Raw genomic sequence first — 24,014 nt, forward strand, 5'->3', positions numbered from 1 at the left:
CCACCACCAGGCTCCCTGGGCATATTCTAGAATAGGTGACATCTGGTACATGCAGCAGTGATAAAGTAGTGCATGGACATAGGACATGGAAAGGTTCAGATTTGCAAGTAGCTTTTGGAAGTAAAACCTGAAGATAAAGCCTTCAGATGTGGTAAACAGAAACTCAAGGATAAGAGGAGGCAGGGAAAGATATCTCTCTCTCTCTCGACCTATGAGGAGGTTGGCCTGCAGTTCAAGTTCAAAGGGAGACAGAGTTTTGTGTAGTGAGGTCAAGAGACAGGGGCCAGAGAGGTGGAGGGCTGTGAGAGTCAGGCGGCAGATGGAAGCCCTGGAGAGACCCCTCTCCCATGTCTTGAAGGGGAAGGAAGGAGGTAACGGGGGAAAGGCAGGCATTTGCCCGAGCTCTGGTGTGCAGGAAGCAGGGAGAAGCAGGGAGAAGCGTGAGAGCAAATTGTTTTATTAGGTCACATGCAGGTGAGTTCAGTATGAAGCAGACTGGGGGTGGGGGTTGGGGTGGCAGGGACTGAGGAGCCCGGAAGCAAGGGGGGGGCATGCCGGGACCCAGGTTCCTTATTTACATGGTGAACTGGCTTTCAGTAGCCACCCGCCGAAGGACTTCTAGAAGTTTGTTCTAGCATTAGTCATTTCAGGGGTCTTGGCTTCGCAAAGAGAACATGCCACTGATAACAGGCTGGATCCCGATCCCACAGCTTCCTGGTGTTTGTACCGTCTAGAGAGAAAGAAACGGGGACAGGGCGGTGCACACACTACCATGTGCAAGAACCTGGGTTCAAGCCCCTGGAGGCACAAGTGGTGAAGCAGTGCTGCAGGTCTCTCTCTCTCTCTCTCTGATGTTGTAAACGGGGAATCAGTGAACAAAAGCCATGGCATTTAGGGTGCAGGAAAACAGAACAGTTTACTGATGCCAACCTAGAATTAGCTCACGCTACAGGTCCTGGGTCCCGGATTCTGGTGGAGTTTCTCTTTTATACCATAACAGCATACATACAAAAAGGTGGGGTAATAATTAACAATTTTTGTATGTATGCAGTCCATGAGAGGAAGGATTTTTAGGAATAATTTTTAGGGCTGCTAAGCCCTCAAGGTCTTGCAACCATGAGGATATGGAGGGGGATGAGACCTGGAATTTGTAGATGTCCTTTAGACCTGGTACAAATATTGAAATTATTTTTATGCGCTACCTCAATGGGACTGAGTGATTCTAAGCTGTCACAGCAGGAGACACTCTGATTTCAGCCCATCATGGCAGGGGATCACCCACAGGTGACACCTCCTTTAAGTGACTCTTACTGGCACTTTCCATGCTCGTACTGGCCTCCCAGCCCCATCTGTGAAGCAGGAAGAGTTGTCCAGCCACTCCTTGGCTTCTCTGGCCAGAAGGTGCCAGCACCAGTGGTTCCCTCTGCCCGCAGCACCAGTGGGTTCAGCTGGGTCCAAGATGACCGGCCTACAGGACATGAGAGATGCGTGTCTTGAGAAACCAGGGCTTCAGAATGTGGGGTTTGCCCTACTCATGGGGATAAAGTACCCCAATAAAGGTCTATTTCTTAGACCTCAGTCCTTGGGATGGACTGGTGTACTTCGAAGGGATGCCACCGAATGTAATTCTGTTTCTCCAAACAGCTTTGAAAGCTGTTAATATTTCACACAGGAAGGCTTCCCTGTGAGGTCAGCTGGGGCCTGCGGTACGCTGTGCCTGGCGTCAGTGCCAAGTGGCCCTCAGGTGCCAGACCACCCACTGCTTCCTGCTTTCTTCCCTTCTAGCTCCTTTAATACCTCTCTCTCCTTTTATTTGTTCCATTGTTTTTTGCCCCCTGCCACTGCACAGAGCCACAGGCGTGAAGGACTCTTCCTTTACGTGAAGGGTCCAGATTGGTGGCTGGTGCTCTCGAAGGGCAGGGGAAACCTGACCTAATACTATTCCCGCAGGGCAGCTGAGTTGGAAATGGCCGTGTGGGATCTTGGGGACACGCTGGTCACCCCCATGCCTCTGAGACCTGCTGATAAAGCCCTGTGGCCTCTCCTGCCCTAGAAGGAGAAAAGGGACAGGCTGCTTTGCTCCTGGGCTCTGCACCTCCATAGTTCTATCACTTGGCATCCTTATTTTAAAATTTCAGATGGAAACAGAGAGAGAGAGAGAGAGAGAGAGAGAGAGAGAGGAGGAGGAGGAGGAGGAGGAGGATAAGAAGAACAACAACAACAATAACAAGAAGAAGAAGAAGAGTAAGAAATGTAAGGATTATAACAACAATAACAATAAAAACAACAACAAGAGCAACAACAATGACAATAAAAATAGGAAAAATGGCCTCCAGGAGCAGACATATTCATGGTGCAGGCACCAAACCCCAGCAATAATCCTGGAGGCAAAAACAAAACAAAACAAAACAAAACAACATGTAAGGATGAGGACAAGGAGGACAAGGAGGAGGAGCAGAAGAAAGAGGAGGAGAGGCATTACAACTCTGCTTCCCTACAATAAGCCTTCCTTGGTGCTGTGCACGCTGCTCCCATGGGGTGCAGGGGGCTTGACCTGGGGCCTCATGTATGATACAGTGTGTGCCCTATGTGGTGAGCTATGCCCTGGCCCCAATCCAGTGCCCTGGGCCTTCCTTTTCTGTCCCTGTGGGATGAGACCCTCTCCTGCCTCCCTAGAGTTTGACTGCTGGAGGCTGTGGGGGTGCAGTGGGTGGGCAGACTCCCCTGATTTCACAGGATAGTTATTTATACCCCAGGAGGGAGGGTCCTGGGATGAACCAGTGATGGAGGGAATTGGATTATTCCTGGGGTTGGCAGGTGGTGGCGCACCTGGTTGAACACACACATTACAGTTCACAGGGACCCAGGTTCAAGCCCCTACTTGCCACCTGCAGGGGGAAGCTTCACAAGTAGCAAAGCAGTGCTGCAGGTCTCTCTCTCTCTCTACTTCTTTGTCTCCTTCCCTCTCAATTCCTCTGTCTCTATCCAAAACAAACAAACAAACAAACAACAAACAAAACAAACAATGGGCGGGGCCGGCTTGGGCACCTGCATTTCTGGATCTGAGCCAGCAGGAAGCTTCTCATGGGCTCAGCCTCGAAGCTGTAATTTACCGTCCAGAAGACGCAGAGCTGCTGGTACTGGGTGACCAGGTCCAGCACGGCCCGGAAGCCTTCTGCGGTGTCGAAGTCCTGTGCCCCGCTGCCCTGCTCCCAGGCATAGATGGTGAGCAGCTCCCGGGCGTACTTGGGGGGCAGTGACACCTTCTGCCTCAGTTTCCTTTCACACTGCAGGGACAAGGCTGGTCAGGGTGGGGAGGCACTTAGGCAAGCAAAGGTTAACGTTTAAAGAGAAAAGCAAGGGTTTTCTCCTGCTGTCATCCACGTGGCCTTGGCTGGTGGCCTTGGAAGCTGTTCCTTCTAGGGGCTGGGCGGTAGCACAGTGGGTTAAACACACATGGCCAAGGACCAGCACAAGGATCCCGGTTCGAACCCCCGGCTCCCCACCTGCAGGGGAGTCACTTCATAGGTGGTAAAGCAGGTCTGCAGGTGTCTGTCTTTCTCTCCCCCTCTCTGTCTTCCCCTCCCCTCTCCATTTCTCTCTGTCCTACCCAACAACAACAACAACAATGGTAACAATAGAAAAAACAACAACAGCAACAAAATGGGAAAAAATGGCCTCCAGGGGTACTGCAATTTGTAATGCAGGCAGTGATAACCTGGTGGAAAAAAAAAAAGGGAGTTGGGTGGTAGCGTAGTGGGTTAAGTGCACATGGTGCAAAGTGCAAGGACCCGCGGAAGGATCCCAGTTCAAGCCCCTGGCTCCCCACCTGCAGGGTGGTTGCTTCACAGGTGGTGAAGCAGGTCTACAGGTGTCTATATTTTTCTCCCCCTCTCTGTCTTCCACTCCTCTCTCTCCATTTCTCTCTGTTCTAACAATGATGACATCAATAACAACAACAACAATAACGACGACAACAATAAAAATAACAAGGGCAACAAAAAGTAAAGTAAATAAATAAATATAAAAAATAAAAAGGGGGAGTCGGGCGGTAGTGCAGTGGGTTAAGCGCAGGTGGCGCAAAGCACAAGGACCGGCATAAGGATCCCGGTTCGAACCCCGGCTCCCCACCTGCAGGGGAGTCGCTTCACAGGTGGTGAAGCAGGTCTGCAGGTGTCTGTCTTTCTCTCCCCCTCTCTGCCTTCCTCTCCTCTCTCCATTTCTCTCTGTCCTAAGAATGACGACAATAATAACAACAATAATAACTACAACAATAAAAAAAAATAAATAAAAATAAAAAAATAAATAAAATAAAAAGGGAGTCGGGCTGTAGCGCAGCGGGTTAAGCGCAGGTGGCGCAAAGCACAAGGACCGGCATAAGGATTCCGGTTCGAACCCCGGCTCCCCACCTGCAGGGGAGTCGCTTCATAGGCGGTGAAGCAGGTCTGCAGGTGTCTATCTTTTTCTCCTCCTCTCTGTCTTCCCCTCCTCTCTCCATTTCTCTCTGTCCTATCCAACAACAAAGCAACATCAACAATGGCAATAATACCGCAACGAGGCTGCAACAACTAGGGCAACAAAAAGGGGAAAAAATGGCCTCCAGGAGCCGTGGATTCATGGTGCAGGCACCAAGCCCAGCAATAACCCTGGAGGAAAAAAAAAATAAAATAAATATAAAAAAAATTAAAAAAAAAAAAAGAACTTGCTCCTTCTGACCAAGAGACTGCTGATCACCCAAAGAAACTGTACTCTCTGTATACACAGAAGCAAAGTCACCTGTGAAACTTGTTGCTGTGAGTGACTATGGGAAGGTCAATTAAGTGCATAAAAGGGCAAATGACCTTGTGCTGGGGCCCAGCCTTTTGTGGACACAAGTCTGTCTGGGTCTGCTGGCAGAAAAAACATGGCTTCCTGCATTCAAGCCTCAGTGTGTCCCTTCTCTCTGCCTGAGAATTTGAAAACAGCACCAGGGGCCCAGCCAGGGGGGCTGATGGTTTCATTTTAACTTTCTGATGTAATGCCAAGAATGAACTCAGGTCCTCCACTTATATGATACTGATGAGTTACCGCCCAACTTAATAATGCTAACTATTATTATTACCACTTATAAGAGCGTGGCTTTGGCTTATGGTAGTGCTGGGGATTGAACCTGGGACCTCTGAACCTCAGGCACAACAAAAGCCTGCTGCATAAATGGTTGTGCTATCCCCCAGCCTTCCCCCTTCCAGCTCAGTTTTTTAAATTTTGTATCCTATTGGGCAGAGAGGAAGGGGCATCTGAGCACCGCTCCACTATCCAGACAGCTGCATCTGTTCTCATCCTTGGTGCTGCTCTCGGTGCTCCCAGATAGTGCTGGGGATAGAACCCAGGCCTCATGCATGGAAGGTGTGTGCTGCACTCACTGAGCCAATGCCTGAGCCCCAGAAATCCCATGTGTGCTGATGGTGGTCCTGTAGTGCCGGTGCTGGTCCTGAGAATCATACTCAAAGAACCACTGACAAGAAACAGAAAACAAACAACAAGCAAACAGAAACCCTTCTCTCCTTACCCCACTCTCTTTTAAAAAAATCTCCCCAGTCCTGGGGACTGGGCGGTAGCACAGTGGGTTAAGTGCACATGGTGCGAAGTGTAGGGACCGGGCATAATGATCCCAGTTTGAGGCCCCAGCTCCCTACCTGTTTCACTTCACGAGCAGTGAAACAGGTCTGCAAGTGTCTATCTATCTTTTTCTCTCCCCCTCCTCTATCTTCCCCTCCTCTCACGATTTCTCTTTGTCCTACCTGGCAATAACAACCACAACCACAACAATAACAATAGAAACAACAAGGGCAACAAAAATGGGAACAAATAGCCACTAGGAGCAGTGGATTTGTAGTGCAGGCACTGAGTCCCAGCGATAACCCTGGAGGCAACAAACAAACAAACAGTCTCCCCAGTCTTATGAATAGAAGGAACCCCCAAAGAAAGCATGAACAGAGTAGAGCAGCACTTGGGTCTGTGTACAAAGTCCGGGGATTAAACCCAGGCTTCCATTCCCCAGGTTATCGCTGGGGCTTGGTGCCTGCACTATGACTCCACTGCTCCTGGAGGCCATCTTTTTGTTGTTGTTGCTATTGTTGTTGGATAGGACAAAGAAATCGAAAAAGAAGGGGAAGACAGGGAGAAGGAGAGAAAGATAGACACCTGCAGACCTGCTTCACCACGTGTGAAGCAACTCCCCTGCTGGTGGAGTACTGGGGCCTGGAACCAGGATCCTTGAGCTTCGCACTGGGTAAGTGATCTGCTCATGTCACATCCCTGAGCCTGCAGAGCACCCAGGGGCTGGGGCAGAGCTGTTTCTCTGATTTCCCGGGCTGGAAACCACAGAGCTCAGTCTCTCCCTCTCCTCCCTCTCCCTCTCCCTCTCCCTCTCCCTCTCCCTCTCCCTCTCCCTCTCCCTCTCCCTCTCCCTCTCCCTCTCCCTCTCCCTCTCCCTCTCCTTTCCTCTCCCTCTCCCTCTCCCTCCCCCTCCCCCTCTCTCTCCCTCCCCCTCTCCTTTCCTCTCCCTCTCCCTCTCCCTCTCCCTCCCCCTCCCCCTCTCTCTCCCTCCCCCTCTCCCCCTCGCTCTCCCTCCCCCTCCCCCTCTCTCCCTCTCCCTCTCCCCCTCTCTCTCCCTCCCCCTCTCCCCCTTTCCCCCTCTCCCTCTCCCTGGCTTCAGGGTGATGGACACAGCAAGGAGGCATCTCCAGGACACAAAGCAGGCATCCAACATCACATGGATGTTTGTCGCCTTGAAAACACTCAGACTATGCCATAAGCAAAACATTTGGTGATGGCGCAGGGAAGCTGAGCAACACTGACAAGTCAGCTCAGACCGGCCTGACTGGGAAGCTGGGCTTCAACTACCTCCCAAGACTATGGGCACCCAGCAGCTCGGGAGCTACAAGGGTAACTAGCCTGCGTGGGAATCCCAGGAAATCCCAGCCTCTCCTGCAGCACCCCTGCAGAAATAGACCGCGGGTAGCAGCTCTGACGGCAGGGGGCGCTCTGGGCACGAAGCACCGAAAGCACCAAGGAGACGGCAGTTCCCCCAAGCTGGGTCAGTCCTTGCCTGGCAGGGCAGGGCCCCCTAGCACTGCAGCGGCCACGGCTTGGTGTCATGGCGAGAGCAAGAGCTGTCACACCTGCTTGTACCAGTACTTGACCAGGCGGATCAGATCCTTGAGCTTGGTGGGCCGGGAGCTAATGAAGTCACGCCTTTTCTTCTTCTAGCGTTTGCCCTTCTTCCGTAGCCAGTCAACAGCGTCAGGTTGAAAGCTGTCAGGAGCTGCTTGTTGCTGGCTTTGAAAGTGACTGGGATCCATGTGGATTCAGTCTGCTAGGAAGGATCGTCAGTTTCCCCAATGAATGGGTGCTCACGGGATGCCCCACGGGAAGGTCGATCCAATGCATCCAAGTCACGCTGAAGCTCTGTGAAACAGGTAGAAAATTCTCCCGGGAGGGATTGATACAGACAGATGAGCTCAGTGTAGACCTTGGGTCTGGGCCCACAACCACCAGATGTCAGTGGACCTGTGAGGAGAAATTCACATTCTGCCTTCATCGGTATAGAAAGGAACAGCTTTCAAAACATTATTATTATTATTATTATTATTATGACAACTTTACTTTTACCCTGTAAATAAACTTTACTTTTACCCTGTAATAGTACTCAAAAAGGTTTTACTCAAAACCTTTTTGAGTACTATTAATACATTTGAGTTATTGGAATCTACATATGGCATTGGGAACATCTTCAGAATAACAAGGGAAGGCAGAGAAATTTTGTATTTCTGAAATTTCAACTTAGTTCTCTAGTCACGGAGCCATAGCTCAAGTCCTCAGCAGGGACAGGGCACAGAGATTTGGCTATTTCCACTATCACAGAAAATTCTGTGAGGGGCAGCAATGATTAAATTTTGCATCCTCCCCCCAACACCCCCAGCTAAATTTGGCCCGCTGCTGGCTCTTATCAATAAAGTTTTATTGGCACAAACTCATGTCCTTTATGAACTCTTTGCCTTCAGGTCACAATGGCAGAGCTGAGCAGGTGTGCCAGATAGCTCATGGCTCTCAAAACTGGAATTTTTTGCCATGTTACTTTATTCCTCCCTCAAAAAAAAAAAAAAAATCAGAGTCCCTTTCTCTTCCAATTTATACTGTTACTTCCCCTCTGAGAAATACCCAGAACAATTCAGGATGAATTCAGGATGAAGGTACCAAAGTCTTTTTTATTGATCCGTATTTGAAGAAATGCTTGATAGAACCTTGATTTCTGTTAATATAACACTATGTGTCTTCCCCCCACAAGCTGAAGTCCCCCCCACTCCTTTTTAAAAATTGCTGCCAGGGTTATTGTTGGGGCCCAGCACAACAGAGCTACTGTTCCTGGAGGCTTTTTTTTCTTTTTTCTTTTTAGTTTTTATCAGGTAGGATAGAGAGAAATTGAGAGAGGAGGGGAGATAAAGAGAGGGAGAGGGGGCCGGGTGGTAGCACACTGAGTTAAGCACACACAGTGCAAAGCGCAAGTTCTGGCGTAAGGATCCCGGTTTGAGCCGCCGGCTCCCCACCTGCAGGGGGTCACTTCACAAGTGGTGGAACATGTCTGCGGGTGTCTTTCTCTCTCCCTCTCTATGGTCCCGTCCCCTCTCAATTTCTCTCTGTCCTATCCAATAAATAAATAAATAAATAGCCACAGGAGTAGTGGATTCATAGTGCAGGGACTGAGTCCCAGCGATAACTCTGGAGGTGAGAGAGAGAGAGAGAGAGAGAGAGAGGAGGGGGCAGAGAAAGACCGACACCTACAGACCTGTTTCACTACTCGTGAAGCAGACCTCTTGTAGGTGGGGAGCAAGGACTCGAACCTGGGTCCTTGCACCTGAAAATATATGTGCTTAACTGGACACACCCACTGTCTATGGCCCCTGCGGAAGTTTCTTTTTTTAAAATATTATTTTTATTTATTCATTTATTGGATAGAGACAGGGAGAAACTGAGGTGGAAGGGGGACAAAAGAGATGAGAGTGAAAGAAACCTGCAGGGGGCCTGGTGGTAGCACAGCGGGTTAAGTGCACATGGTGGAAGCACAAGGACCAGCTTAAGGATCCCAGTTTGAGCCCCCGACTCCCCACCTGCAGGGGAGTCGCTTCACAGGTGGTGAAGCAGGTCTGCAGGTGTCTATCCTTCTCTCCCCCTCTCTGTCTTTCCCTCCTCTCTCCATTTCTCTCTGTCCTATCTAACAACAACAACAACAACGATAATCAACAAGGGCAACAAAAAGGGAAAAAATAGTCTCTAGGAGCAGTGGATTCATAGTGCAGGCACTAAGCTTCAGTAAAAACCCTGGAGGCAAAAAAAGAATAAATAAATAAATAAATAAATAAATAAACAAACAAACCTGCAGGATTGCTTCACCTGTGAAGCTCCAGCCCTGTAGTTGGGGAGCAGGGGATTGAACACGGGTCCTAGTGCATGGTCATGTGTGTGCCCTACTGAGTACATCATCCCCTAGTTCCCCAACTGAGTTTCTGCTGAAGGCTGAAGGTGCCCACTCACTTTCCTTTTCACACTATGCTCTTCTATTTCCTCCATAGATGGCAAAATAGCTCAATGGGTAGCGCACTGCATTGCTGTGAGCCAGTTTTGAGACTGCCCCCATTACATTGAAGGGAGCCTTGGTGCTATAATCTCTCTCTCTCTCTTTCTTTCTCTCTGTCTCTCTCTCTCAAGCCCCTGGTCCCCACTTGCGGGGGGAAGCTTTGCAAGTGGTGAAGCAGGGCTGCAGGTGTCTCTTTGTCTCTCTCCTTCTCCATCTCTTCCTACCCTCTCAAATTCTGGCTGCCTCTATCCTATAAAGATGATAAAATTAAAAAAAAATTTCTCCCCTGACTAGGATTTGAAACCTTTTATCTATAGCTGAATCTACCCTTGCTGGGAGCTCCTGTGTACCCCCATCTTTGACTTCAGGAGTATCTGTGGGTCCTGGCTGGACACTTGGGTGAGAATGAAAGTATAAACAGGAATGAGGTATTGCCACCATAATGGATGTCACCTGCTGGGGACACGGACCCACAGCCCATAGCTGTCACACTGTTTCTCTCCACCCTCAGTCACCAGCATCGTCCTCCGGGAGCTGAGGTCTGGGGAAGCCTCACCTAGAGCATCGAAAGCAGGCAACACGTCAAAGTCCACACTCTCCTTGAACTCTTGGGACTTGAGGGAGAAGCTTAGCATGTGGGGGGCCTTCCACTTGGACACCTCAAAGGCCACCTGCAGCTTCTTCTCCTTCACCTGCGGGCAGGTCTCCAACTGTTTGCGGATTTCATTGATGATGTCACTCCTGTCATTCTTCTGGGAGGTGTAGCTTTTGATGGGGGTGGGGAACACTACGAGGTCAGCATCAGAGCCATTCTTCAGGGCTGTACCTTTGCCAGAAGAGCCCCCCTGGAGAAGGAGACAGCAGAGTGGAGACATGGCATTCCTAGACAGTTATCCCCTTAGAGAGACTGCCAAAGGCGGAGTCCAAGGGGGGGCTCAGTTAGGAACATACACAGCCCCACCTCTGCCTCCCTGCAGACGCTTTTGTATAAACATCAGTGCTGTCCTGTTTCCTTTCTGTGTTTCTCTGGTTGGTGGCCAACAGGCAAAAGGGAGTGTGACAGAGTGTGGCCTTGGAGTCTCAGACAAGAATGATGAGATTTCTGGGATTATGGATTGACCTGCCAACACCCAAGTCCAGAGGAGAAGCAATTACAGAAGTCAGAACTCTGGCCTTCTGTACCTCAAAAAGAATTTTGGTCCCTACTCCCAGAGGGGGGAAAATGTTAAGGGAAGATGACTAGAGGACTCTGAACTCCCAATTTCATCAGGACCTGGAGAGAGAAGAGATAGAAAGGAAAGACACTCAGAAGCAGTAATAGGCGTAGGTGTGACTCAGAAAGGAAGAGAAGGCAGGACCACAGGGAAAAAAGGGCAAATATATCTACATATAGATAGTTATAGAAATAATAGTCCATATCTGTGACCTTGGGAGAATGACTACAGTTTCCAGTGGAGAGGAATTGGGACACAGCTCTGGTGGTGGGAATAGTGTGGAACTGTAGCCTTGTTGTCTCATAATTTTTTAAGTTAATATCAAATCACTAATAAAAAGAATAACTATAATATCACTTCTGTAAAGAAATTAATTTAAAAAAAGAAGAATGGTTTGAATGATAGACCTCCAGCTCAGGAGAAGGGCTCCATCATCGGTGTGACTCAGTGGATTGAGTCATTTGGAAGAGGGAGAGATGACTTTTTGGCCCAGCACACGTGGAGTTTAGAACTTGCAGAGGTTAGCATGGGCTCCTCTCATGAGGTGTGTCCACTGGGAATGGGGGAATGTGACCTTATTTGGAAAACAGAGAGGCAATTAAGTCTGAGGGGGAGGGGTCTGGCAACCCCCAATTCAATTCTTTTTTATTATTTATTTATTTATTCATTCTCTTTTGTTGTCCTTGTTACTTTTTTATTGTTGTAGTTATTATTGATGTCATCGTTGTTGGATAGGACAGAGAGAAATGGAGAGAGGAGGGGAAGACAGAGAGGGGGAGAGAAAGACAGACACCTGCAGACCTGCTTCACTGCTTCTGAAGTAACTCCCCTGCAGGTGGGGAGCCGGGGGCTCGAACCAGGATCCTTACGCTGGTCCTTGTGCTCTGTGCCATGCGCGCTTAACCTGCTGTGCTACCGCCTGCTACCGCCTGGCTCCCTCCCCCCCAATTCAATTCTCAGTGTCCTCAGAAGAGACAAGAAAGGGAGAAGACATGGAGGAAAAGGTGATGTAGAGAGGGAGACGGAGGCTGGCATGAGGCAGCTCCAAGCCTGGGAGCAGCGAGGATGATCAGAAGTCCCAGCTTGCCCAGAATCCAAGGACGCTAGTCACCACCCAAGCAGGGCATCCCCCTGGAAAGCCTCTGTCCCAGAGAACAAATGCCATAACAAAACCTGCTGATGAATTCCATCAGAGAACAGCTGGGGTTTCTGGTAGATAAAGGAATGTTACTATCTGGAGGCTGCTGATTGCATGCCTGTGGGCTTCCAATCCAACTGGGAGATTTAAAGGGCCCGCAGAAACCAAGTGGCTGTTTATGACCAATTTTATGATCATTTAAGCCATTATTAAGTCACTATTAAAAATAAATTAAGAGAGAGAGAGACCACAACTCACCTTGATAATCTTCTGAATCTTTGTAGTTGAATTCCGGAAGCAGTTTCTTTTAAGAAATTCAGAGATGATATCAATTGCTTTTGTGACTTGCTCTAGGAAGGTCTTTGTTGGGCTGGAGAAAGTCCGTGATGAATTTATCTAGCAGATGGCCAGGGGTCATGAAGAGTGGCGGCACTGGCTGTGGGGGAGGGGCAACAGACCCTGCTGTTGGGGGCACCCTGCCAGCCAGCCCCCGGAGCTTTCATCCCCATGTGTTATCAGCTCCCTGCCCTCATTTCTCTCTCCTGCTCTCCAAGTCCCCCACAGCAGCCTGTGTCTCCTTCAGTTCTTGCATGGACCCATCCCAAGAACCTAGCTGGCCTCCCCGAAGCCAAAGCTTTCCTAGTTTGCTTCATTATACCCCTGGAGGAATCTAGATCCTTCTCCTCATGGGTTGGCAATGTCCCAGTCTCCAAATTGCCTCGGGTCTCTATGTGGCAGCTTCTTAATCTTCTTAATGCCTAGCCCCTTTCAGCTTTCTCTGCTCACCTGTCCCTTTGTGCTTTTCCATTTGCTGCACATAGCTTCAAGTTCAGATGATCATATTTATTCTTTCTCTAAGCTTCCTTAGCCCTAGTTAAACCCATTGTCCCTGGGTGGACTGGTTTCTTGGGACTACAATGAAAAGCTACAACCAGGAGGCTTAAGACAAAATAAATGTGCTCTCTCATGCCTCTGGTTTCTAGAAGCTTGAAATCAAGGTGTCAGCTGGTCACACCTTCTCTGAGGGCTGGAGATGAGGGTCCTTCTATGCCTCTGTTGAGTCGAGACCCAACGGGACCCCCACGACTGTGATGGCCAACAATAGATGGAGTTGTTTTACAGAGTGTGAAGTTGAATGTGTGCAAAAGGAAGGGAGACTAGGTGACAACAGAAGCAGATAGAAGTGGTGGGGCCACAAGCCAAAGCTAGTTGGCAACCCCAGAAGGAAGAAGAGGCAGGGAAGGGGTCTTCCATAAGTCCTTCTGGGGCCATCACCTTGATTTTGGATGTCTAGCCCCTAGGAGCATGAGAATAAGTTTCTGTTGCTTTAAGTCACCTGCTGCATGCTATCAATATTATAACAGCCCTAGGAAGCACAAAAGGAATGCAGTGAAGACGGCAGTCTAATTATCAGGAGCTTGACACCCATGACATTTGGAAAGCCTTCTCACCAGAACATTCCAGGATGGCCCAGGTGATCCGTTCACATGGAGAGCAGACAACCAGTACTGAGCTTCCTGTTTCAGCATCTGCCAGTACACTGTATCTTTACTCACATTATTGGTGGGGTCAATTGGATCCAGGATCACTGGCCTAGGGATTCAGATTAAAGAAGAAATCAGTTGGGCTGTTTGAGGAATGATTTGTGTTAAGCTCAAGACTGGGCATCTGGGAGCCTGAATTTCAGCTTCTATGCCCCCTCTCAATTGCTGGGCATTGTGTCCAAGCTTTCCCATCCCTCACCCTATAATTGGTCTCGGCCAGGGAGCTGGCTCAGTTTGTTAGAGCACATCATGTGCTCACCCAAGGACCCAGGTTCAGTCCTTGGCATAACCCTATGCCAAAGTGGAGCTGTATTCAGGTGTATCTCTCTCTCTCAGGCTCATAAGAACACATATTACAAATAAACAAAGTCAGCAGAGTGATTATGCAACAGGGCATCTTACCTGAGGTTCTGAGGCCTCAGGTTCAGTCCCCAGCACCACTGTAAGCCAGAGCTGAGCAGGGAGCCAACCCTCTCTCAAAGCCCCTTTGTTCTACAAGGAACAAGCTCTTAATTTTCTGTTTGCTTATTTGTTTGTTATTTACTAGAGCATTACTCAGCTCTGGCTTATGGTGGTGTTCTAGAGGACTGAACCTGGGACAATGGAGCCCTCAGGTATGAAAGTCTTTTTTAAAATTAATCAATTAATTTTTATAGAGACAGAAAAGTGGAGAGAGAAGGTGGAGATAGAGAGGGAGACTGATAGATACCTGCAGCCTGTTTCACTGCTTGTGACCCTTCCCCCCTGCAGGTGGGGAGTGGGGGCTTGAACTGGGATCCTTGTGCATTATTAACATGTCTGCTCAGTTGGGTGCACTACCACCCTGCCCCTGAAGGGGGAGCACTTCGTAAGTATTTGTATTGGGAATAAAGCTTCAGCCCTGACGCTCCTGTGGAGCAGCAATGGCCAGGCCGCCCAGCACTGAGACAACCCTCTCTTTGCCCTCACCCCACCCCACCCCCAACTGGCACGTCTGCATGGGAGGGACAGGGCTGGGTGCTTGTCCTGACAGGGTGCGGCCCGGGCATGGGTGGGTACTTCGGGCTCAAGCGCAGCTGGTTCAGAAGCACGTTTCGGACGGTCTCGTCCTTGAAGTCATAGTTGATGGTCCAGTAGATACACAGCTGCTCCTGTTGCCTGATCAGCCCCAGGACGGTCCTGATACCCTCAGCCATGTCAAAGTTCTCCTCGCTGCACCCCTGCTCCCAGGCGTAGGCTGTCAACAGCTCCAGAGCATACAGAGGTGGTGAGGAGGCAGGCAGCTTTCCCTGGCACTGTGGGGGGAACCAAAGGACAGTGGGAACTCAGTTCTTTCAAGGCTGGAAGCCACAAATCAAGAAATCAGAAGTAGGGAGCTGGGGTGATGGCAGCCCTGGTTGAGCAGACATGTCACCATGTATAAGGACGTGAGTTCAAGCTCCGAGTCCTCAACTGCAGGGATGAAGCTTCATGAGCAGTGAAGCAGATCTGCAAGTGTCTCTCTCTCTCTCTCTCTAACTCCCCTCCCCCTCTCACTTTCTCATCAAAGAAAATCGAAAGAAAATCAGTTAAAGAAAGATGCCATAAATTGGTGGGAAGCCAGGGCCCCCCATCCACCAGTGGCCAGAATGATGACAGGACTAAAGTTTGATGGGTCGACAACACTACGTGTGGTGCAAGGCTCTTGTCGCTGCTGCTGCTGCTGCTGCTGGTGTGTGATTGGATGTAACCACCTTGGGGGAACTACTTGGCTGTATTTACCAAAGTGAAAAAGAAAACATTCTGTACGTATCCACTACGTGCACAGACTCACACACATGCCGTGAGTACATGTATGTGCTCATCGATGCACACGGGTTCAGATACCTAATAGCCTAGCAATTTTTTTAAATAAGTCTTTTTTTATTGTCACCAGGGTTATTAATGGGGCTCAGTGCCTTCACAATGAATCTACCATTAAATGTGGCCATTTTTTCCTCCCCACCCCCAATCTTATGTGATAGGTCAGAGAGATATTGGGAGGGGAGGAGAAAGAGAGAGCTGCAGCCTTGCTTCACTGCTCATGAAGCTTCCCCCCTGCAGCTGGGGAGTGGGGACTTGAAGCTGGGTCCTAGTGTGTGGTGACATGCGTGCTTAAGCACAGCTCCGGGAGCCACACGGAGAGGCGGACATCTCACCAGATGTGCTGTGGGGCTGACAACAGCAGGCGCATGGGGCCCGCCGTGGGACTCCGTGGTCGTCAGGTTAAAAAACAGACCGGGGGACCAGGCGGTGGCATACCTGGTTGAGTGCACATGTTACAGTGTGCAAAAGACCTGGGTTCAAGCCCCTGGTCCCCACCTGAAGGGGCAAAGCTTCATGCATGGTGAAGCAGGGCTGCAGGTGTCTCTGTCTCTCCCTCTCTGTCTCCCCACTTGCTCTCAATTTCTGGCTGTCTATCTGATAAATAAACAAAGATAATAAAAATTTAAAAAAAGACCAAACGAATTTGTGGCAGTGGGTGTCAGCAGAGGGCTTCCTTTGGGGGAGTCGTGCTGGGGAGTGGGTTCGAGGCAGCCTGTAGGGCTGCGGGGGACATGCCCAGTTTTGACAGCAGCATACACTGAGCTGTGTGTCAGATGGTTACATTTTGCTGGATGGGACTTGTCCTCAATAAGAAAGGAAACAGGGAAGGGGCAGTAGGTGGTAGGGTGCTCTGGTCTCTCTCCTGTGTGCCTGCCCCACAAACAAGAATCAAAAGCAGTGCCCCATGGAATGGAAAAAGGAGCTGGGTGGTGACAACAGAGACAGTCTCGGACAATCACCTGCCAACACCAGCGCTTGAGCAACAGCATCAGATCCCTCAGCTTTCTGGGGAAGGCGTCAAAGAACTTGTGCTGCAGCTCCATGAAGCAGGCGGAGAACTCCCCTGGCTTGGCTCCTGTCTTGTCCAAGCAGCTCTTGAGGGCTCTGTAGGTCTCTGGGATGGGCCTCTCCCTGGAGCCTGCGGGAGAGAGAAGCCGGGACTCTCTGTCTCCTTGTAGCCTGTGCCTGTAACCAGCGACCCGCTGGGCTCTGCCAGAGGACTGGTGCCTTTGCCCGAGTGGCGGGGAGGGCTTGCTCTGCTAGTCATAAAGGAAGGGCTCGGAATAGCTATGGCGAAAACAATGGAAACGGCCTTGAACAGGACTGGCGGAAAGAAATGAAGGGGTGAGAAATACAACCACACATTAAAGATAAAGGGGGGGGGTCCGAATTAGTAGGGGGAAGATGACTTTAAAAGACAGTGTTGAGGGCTGGGGGGTAGCCTGCCAGCCAGAGAACCAGCCTTACCATGCGAGAGGCCCTGGGTTTGATCCCGGCACCACATAAGCATGGGACCACACTGCAGTCTGGGAGGAGGAGGGGGAGGAAGGAGAGGAGGAGGAAGTGGGGAAGGAAGGGGAGGAGGGGGAAGAGGAGGAAGAGGAGGAGGTGGAGGATGAAATAGCTCAGAAAGATAGCCTGACTGATAGAGCAAAGATTTCATGCCTGAAGATTGCTGGTTTGAAACCCAATGCAGCATCTACGAGGGTGGTTCTCTGGCTTCTCTCCTCTCCTCCTTTCTCCTTCTTCTTCTTCCTCTTCCTCTTCCCCTTCCCCTTCTCCTTCTTCTTCTCCTCTCTCTCTCTCAATGTGAAACCCTGTCCATTTAATATGAAGCAGATACAAGTGAATTTTAAAAAATGAAATACAACACGTGACTGTTTGTTCCTAAATAAATACCATCTCCAGCAATGGAGGGGGCCCTGGCCTGGTGTGGGAGATGGGCTAGGTTAGTTAGGTTACTATTTAGTGAAGGCAATTGAAAAATTTCCTAGCAAGTTACTTTTCTCAAAGTGGTCAGGGTTTCCTTCTAAGAGATTTTTCCAGGAGTCAGGTGGTAGCACAGCGGGTTAAGCGCAGGTGGCACAAAGCATAAGGACTGGCGGAAGGATCTCAGTTCGAGCCCCCGGCTCCCCACCTCATTGGAGCAGCTTCAGAGGTGGTGAAGCAGGTCTGCAGGTGTCTTTCTCTCCCCTTCTCTGTCTTCCCCTCCTCTCTCTATTTCTGTCCTATCCAACAACAACGACATAAATAACTGCAACAATAAAACAACAAGGGCAACAAAATGGAATAAATAAATAAATATTTTTAAAAATCTTAAAAAAAAAAAAAAAGACCATTCCTGGTTTTAGTCTGGAATTGTGCAGCTCTGATACCATCTGGTGGCCATTTATGGGTACTACAATGCGAGGAAGGGCTTATTTGCTCTCACAGCATCGTCGCATAACCCAGTGAACCCAGCAGAGGGCGCTCTAACCTGATCTCCAACAGTGTACTCTGCAATGAGAACAGGATTTGCTGTGGATTCTGATTGACACACTGTGCTTCTTTCCCTTGTTTAAGGTAGCTACGGATTCTCAACACTCAGTGATCTGCAGCTCTAGCTATTTCTAGCCTGACTCTTCAGTTGGCAAAAAGCGTGCTAGTTATAGGGCCGGTATGAGAACTCAGAGCTGCTTATGTTTGTATCACAGAGCATTTCCCTTTGAGGTGGGTCACATTTGTTGTGTGTGTCAACCTTGAAGGCACTCTGGCCTGGGACTTATCAGGCCCTGGGTTTCTTCTGCTTCTTCTTTTTACTTTCTTTTCTTCTCTCTCTATCTCTCTCTCCTCTCCTCTCTCTCTCTCACCTGCACGCACTTTTTAATTTTTTTTGCTAGGGCTCAGTACCTATACTACGAACCTACTGCTCCTGGCAGCCATTATTTTTCTATTCTTGTTATTGGATAGGACAGAGAGAAATTGAGAGGGGGAGAGACAGAGAGGGAGAGAGAATGATAGACACCTGCAGACCTGCTTCAGCGCTTGTGAAGTGACCCCCCCTGCAGGTGGGGAGCCAGAGGCTTGAACCAGGATCTTTGCACCAGTCCTTGGCTTCTCACTATGTGTGCTTAACCTGGTACACTACAGCCTGACCCTGGGGCTTCTATTTCTAGCTGTGGGCTCTGGGATATTCCTGCCTTCAGTGTACCTACATGCTTAGTGAGGGGGTGAATTTCAGCTCTGGTATTTAAGTTTGGGATTTTTCATATCTGTGCTTGAGATTAAATTGCAACTAAGATCAGTATTATCCATCCAATCATCCATCCATCCATCCATCCATCCAATTATTCATCCATCCATCCAATCATCCATCTACCCAATTATCCATCCATCACACTCATCCATCCATCATCTATTTATCCACCATCCATCTTTCCTTCCTTCCTTCCTTTTTTCCATCCTTCCACATATTCATCTGGAAGATTATGGATAATGAGTATTGTATTAGAGTTTGCAGAAGAACAAGAACCACAAGTCACAGGAGTTGGGCAGTACCGCAGTGGTTTAAGCACAGGTGGCACAAAGCACAAGGACCAGTGGAAGGATCCCGGTTCAAGCCCTCGACTCCCCACCTGCAGGGGAGTGGCTTCACAGGCGGTGAAGCAGGTCTGCAGGTGTCTGTCTTTTTCTCCCTCTCTGTCTTCCCCTCCTCTCTCCATTTCTCTCTGTCCTATCCAACAACGACGACAACAATAAAACAAGGGCAACAAAAGGGAATAAATAATAAATATTTACAAAAAAAAAAAGAATGACAGTCACAGCACCTCTCACGGGAATCACAGTTTAGAGGAGGAGGAAACTCATTAACTTATTTTGGTCTCAGAGATGCACATCAAGATGAAGAAAGCACAGCTGCCTGCAGAGCTCCCAGGAGACAGAGGAGCCACAGCTCTGCTCCAGGGCTCAAGAAGCTGTCCTGGTGCTGGGTGTGGCGGTGCCTGGGGGCGGGGTGTGGAATTGAACCCGGGTCCTCAGGCACAATAAAAATATGAGTGTTATTTGCTAAGCTACCTCCCGACCCCAGCACCGGTGTTTTAGCAGGTTCTCAGGTGTCCACGTGTCTGTCGAGGAGACTGGAGAGCAAGTCTAGAGAAAGGAGCTTGCTGGGGGTGGGGAGACCCATTCTTGGGGTCTGCCCCACCCACTGTGGGGAGCATCTGTGTGTCATCTCTTGGTCCCCAATCTAGGGAGCTCACAGGCTGCTGCCACCCCTTCCTGTGAGCTGCCCCCTGCCGGGATAGCCTGAGGGTACTTCCCCGAGCTAGTGCTCTCTGGCTTGGAGAGAACTCAACTGGAGCCGATCTAGGCTGTTGCGTGGGAGAGGGATCAGGAACTCGTGCCGCACTAACTTCCACAGGAGATACACTCTGGAACTCTCGGAGCCAGAAAGCCATTTCCAAGTGTCTTTTATCAGAAGAGCAGCTGTTTTTATACTCTCCAAGTAGGGTGGAAACAGGATGTGATATAGAGAGGGTGGAGAGAAAAATGACTGGTGAAAATCAGAGTGTGACAAGGAGGGGGCGGAACAGGCGAGAATCCTATGCGAGAATCCTATCACTGAACCACCAATGCCCTGGAGTGCTTTATGTAAATGTAAAAGTGATTTATGTAAATAGACCAAAGCTTTGGATCAGTAAATCCCTATATAGGCATATGGTTAAGCAGAAGCCAGGGGGAGGTGGCATACTACCCAACAGCCCCCGACTCCAACTCACCTAGTGCGTCAAAGGCAGGGAGCACATGGAAAGTGACACTCTGGTGCCTGGTGACCAGCTGGACAGTGAGCGCCCCGTGGCCCAGCCTGTGGACCTGTACGCTGGCCACCGGCTTCTAGTTGTACTGATAGCCCTTCAGCTGCTCCTGGACTCTGTCCAGGACCCTGTGTCTCTGCGACTCATCCTTCTGATCCTGGAACCACTTCTAGTCACTGACGAAGAGCACTAGCGTCCCATCACAGGGGTCTCTCAGCACTGTCTGGTGGCCGTAGGAGCCCCCCTGCCAGGCAGCCACAGAGAAGTGGGGCATCAGCTCGGTGCCCTCAGGAGGGTGGCACGGGGCACCCTCACGGAGCCCCCGGCCACAGGTGTCCATCTGTCCACCCACAGTGGCCCCTGGCAGCTCTGAGGGCCACTCAGGTGCAGTGCAAGGACCAGCCAGGCCTGTCCCCCTCAGGGAGCAGTTCAGACATGAGGCCCAGCAAAGGGGGTACAGCCCCCCAGGTCACAGATGTGATGCTCACAGCACCAGAGCTGCTCGTCCAGCTTGGCTGAGTCCTGACACCCCGGCCTGAGAGCAGGGACCCCGGGGCCCTTTGGCTGGTCTGCCATCACCCTGGGCAGAGCCAGCCAGTGCTGTGAGAAGCCAGGGGAGTGGCTGGGGGGTTGGGTGTAGGGCCTCTGGGGGGGGGGGGTTAGAGACAGCTGTGCCTAGCCTGAGGGTAGGGGTGTGGGGGTGCTGTGTGGCCAGCAGCAGGCTACCTACCCTGTTGGCTCCAGTGCTGCTCCCCAGTGCTCTCTGTGTTCACAATACAGGGGCTTGCACAATGGGGATCAGTTTCCTCTCTCTCTCTCTGACCTTAGAAAAAATGCCACAGATTTATGAGTATAGATTTTGTGACCGATCACTTTACTGAATTTATTGATGATTTAGAGTAGTTTTGGGGGGGCAGCTTTGGGGGTCTTCTAGATATAACAACCTATCATCTGCAAATCATGATACTGTAACTTCATCTTTCCAACCTGAATTCCTTTGACATTTTTTTCTTACCTGATTGTGACGGCTAGGACTTCTACAACTCTTTTGAATACAAGTAGTTCACAGTGGACATTCTTGCCTAGATCCTGATTTTAAGGGAAAAACTTTTCAATTTTCCCCAATGAGTATGATGTTAATGATGGGTTTATCATCTATTGCCTTTACTGTGTTGAGAATTTTCCTTCCACTCCCAGTTTCTTGAGGGCCTTTATCATAAATGGGTATTGGACTGTATCAAGTGCTTTTCCTGCATCAGTTGAAAAGATCAGGCGATTTTATCTTTCTTTATGTTGATATGGGGGATGACATTGATTGACCTGTGGATGTTGAACCATGTTTCCCAAGGATGAATCCCACTTTGTCTTGGTGGATTATTTTCTTACTATATTGTTGGATTCGATTAGCCAAGATTTTGTGAAGGATCCTCACATCCGTGTTCATCATGGATATAGGTTTTTTTCTTTTTTTGGTGGGGTCCTTTCCTGGTTTGGGAATCAGGGTGATATTAGCCTCATAAAATGTGCTTGGGACTTTCTCTCCCCCCTCTGTCTTCCCCATCTCTCTCTCTCCATTTCTCTCTCTCCTATCCAACAATGACATCAATAACAACAAAAATAACCACAACAATGTTAAACAACTAGGGCAACAAAAGGGAAAATAAATAAATATATATACAAAATGTGTTTGGGAATGCTACCTTTTCCATTTTTTTCTGGAAGAGTTTGAGGAGAGTGGGTGTTGGTTCTTCTTTGAATGTTTTATAAAATCTGTGAGTATCGCCATCTGGACCTGGGCTTTTGCTCTTGGGGAGGCTTTTGATTACTGTTTCAATTTCTGCACTCGTGATTGGCCTGTTGAGTTTATTTACTTCCTCTTGTGGTAAGGTTGGCAGTTGGTATGACTCTAAGAATGTGTTTCTTCCAAGGTGTTGAATATATTTTCATATAGTGTCCACAAAGGTCTTGCACAATCCTTTGTATCTCTGCATCATCTGTTGTAATGTCTCCTTTTAAAAAATTTATTTATTTATTCCCTTTTGTTGCCCTTGTTGTTTTATTGTTATAGTTATTATTGTTGTTGATGCTGTTGTTGTTGGATAGGACAGAGAGAAATGGAGAGAGGAGGGAAAGACAGTAAGGGGGAGAGAAAGATAGACACCTGCAGACCTGCTTCACTGCTTGTGAAGCGACTCCCCTGCAGGTGGGGAGCCGGGGGCTGGAACCGGGATCCTTCTGCTGGTCCCTGTACTTTGTGCCACCTGCGCTTAACTGGCTGCGCTACCGCCCAACTCCATATCGCTTTTTTTGTTTCTTAGTGATTTTACCAGGTTGTTTTTTTTTTTTTTTCAACCAAAGATTATGGTAGGACAGGGGATTGAATTTGGGACTTAGAAGCCTCATGCATGTCTCTTTGCATAACCTTTATGGTATCTCTCCCACCCCAAATGCAATAGGTCACCTGAATCATACTTTATTTTTTTTCTAGAGCACTACACTACTCTGCTCAGGCTTATGGTGGTGCTGGGTGTTAGAGCCTCAAGCATGAGAGTCTGTTTGCATAACCATTATGCTATCAAACCCCCCCCCCCCATAGCTTTCTCTCCTCAGTTTCCTTATTGGCACCAGGGTGGTGGATACCCAGGAAGGTGTCTTTACTGCTGGGTGTGGCCAGAGAAGTCACCCTGGGGTGTTGGGGAAAGCTCTGTGCACCTCCCTTGGGTTCTGGCAGCCTGACTCCCCACCCAAAAGGTCCTGCATCAGCCCTGGGGCTGTGCTCACAGCACTGAACTTCCCTAACCCATGAGAGGTGCCCCTGCCCCCCACCCTCTCTCTAGCTGCTAAGGAGCCAGAGTGGGGGGGGTTTTACAAAATCCCCAGGCCTCAGTTTACTCCTCTGCAGGATGGGTGGGCTGGGACAAGAATGGTGAGTACCTACAGCTCATCTGTGGTCTGCCATTGCACAGGCTCAGAGATGCAGGCACAGAGAGGTTAAGCAACCTGCCCTGGGTCTCACAGCAGGATGGGGGCAGAGCCAGCTCCCACAGCCTGTACTCCCACACTCCACACACCATTCATCTCAGCTGCTCTGGGGTGCAGAGGACAGCGGACACCCAGTGACCCACCTTGGGATCTGCACACAGTAGGTTCCCAGCACTGCTGCTCTCTGCCTCCTGCTGGCCCAGGGGTCTCCTGGACCCCACTCACCCTGGCCACCGGCTTCTCCAGGTGCAGGGCCTGAGTGTCCTGTAGGACAATGCAGAGGCCGCCCAGGGTCTTCTATTTGAGCCTTGCAGAGTCCTCGGGGGGCCTCAGGGAGCTCTGCACACTCTTCCAGCTTCTCAGGGGACACCAAGTACAGGTGGGAGGACCATATCCCCATCCTGGCAGCTGGGGTGACAGCAGGGCCTGGAAGCAGAGATGGAGGGAGGGAGCAAAACAGTGAAGACAGAGTGAGTGAGTGAGCAAGGGAGGGAGTGAGGGATGGTGAGAGGGAGGGAGAGAGGAAGGCACTGAGCAAAACCCCAGCCAACCCAGAGGGGGGGGGGGATGAAATGCACTGGGTACTCCTTCCTCTGGCCACTTCCTCAATCCAAGAGTAGCCGCCCTGCAGGGGCACATTCCAGGAAGCACACAGACTTTGGAGCCCAGCAGGGTAAGGAGGTGACTCCAGCCCACACTTGATGGTGCTGCTCAAAGGAAAGACAAGAGTTTCAAACTCAGCTCAGGCAGTATCGTCTGCTTATAGAGGACTTGGTACAGTGGTGCAGAAGTTGTCTTCTCCTTAGAAAAGAAACAGTTCTTTTTTTTTTTTTTGTCTCCAGGATTATCACTGGTGCCTGCGCTATGAATCCACTGCTCCTGGAGGCTATTTTTTTTCCCCTT

General features: G+C 49.7%; 1 protein-coding gene across 1 annotated transcript; it reads right to left on the bottom strand.

The window, feature by feature from the left end:
- Positions 1-440: 440 nt before the first annotated feature.
- On the bottom strand, positions 441-23,667 carry LOC103119178 (2'-5'-oligoadenylate synthase 2-like). The gene is given in 14 exon segments (XM_060193054.1): positions 441-730; positions 1,312-1,468; positions 3,049-3,287; positions 7,164-7,236; positions 7,443-7,551; positions 10,173-10,461; positions 12,227-12,331; positions 12,333-12,404; positions 13,420-13,561; positions 14,551-14,786; positions 16,296-16,474; positions 20,094-20,373; positions 23,337-23,457; positions 23,459-23,667. Coding segments are annotated over 14 exon segments (2,139 nt in total). The 5' UTR covers positions 23,512-23,667; the 3' UTR covers positions 441-646.
- Between the last annotated feature and the right edge of the window lie 347 nt (positions 23,668-24,014).

The sequence above is a fragment of the Erinaceus europaeus genome, chromosome 6, assembly GCF_950295315.1.
Source record: "Erinaceus europaeus chromosome 6, mEriEur2.1, whole genome shotgun sequence".
Classification (NCBI taxonomy): domain Eukaryota; kingdom Metazoa; phylum Chordata; class Mammalia; order Eulipotyphla; family Erinaceidae; genus Erinaceus; species Erinaceus europaeus.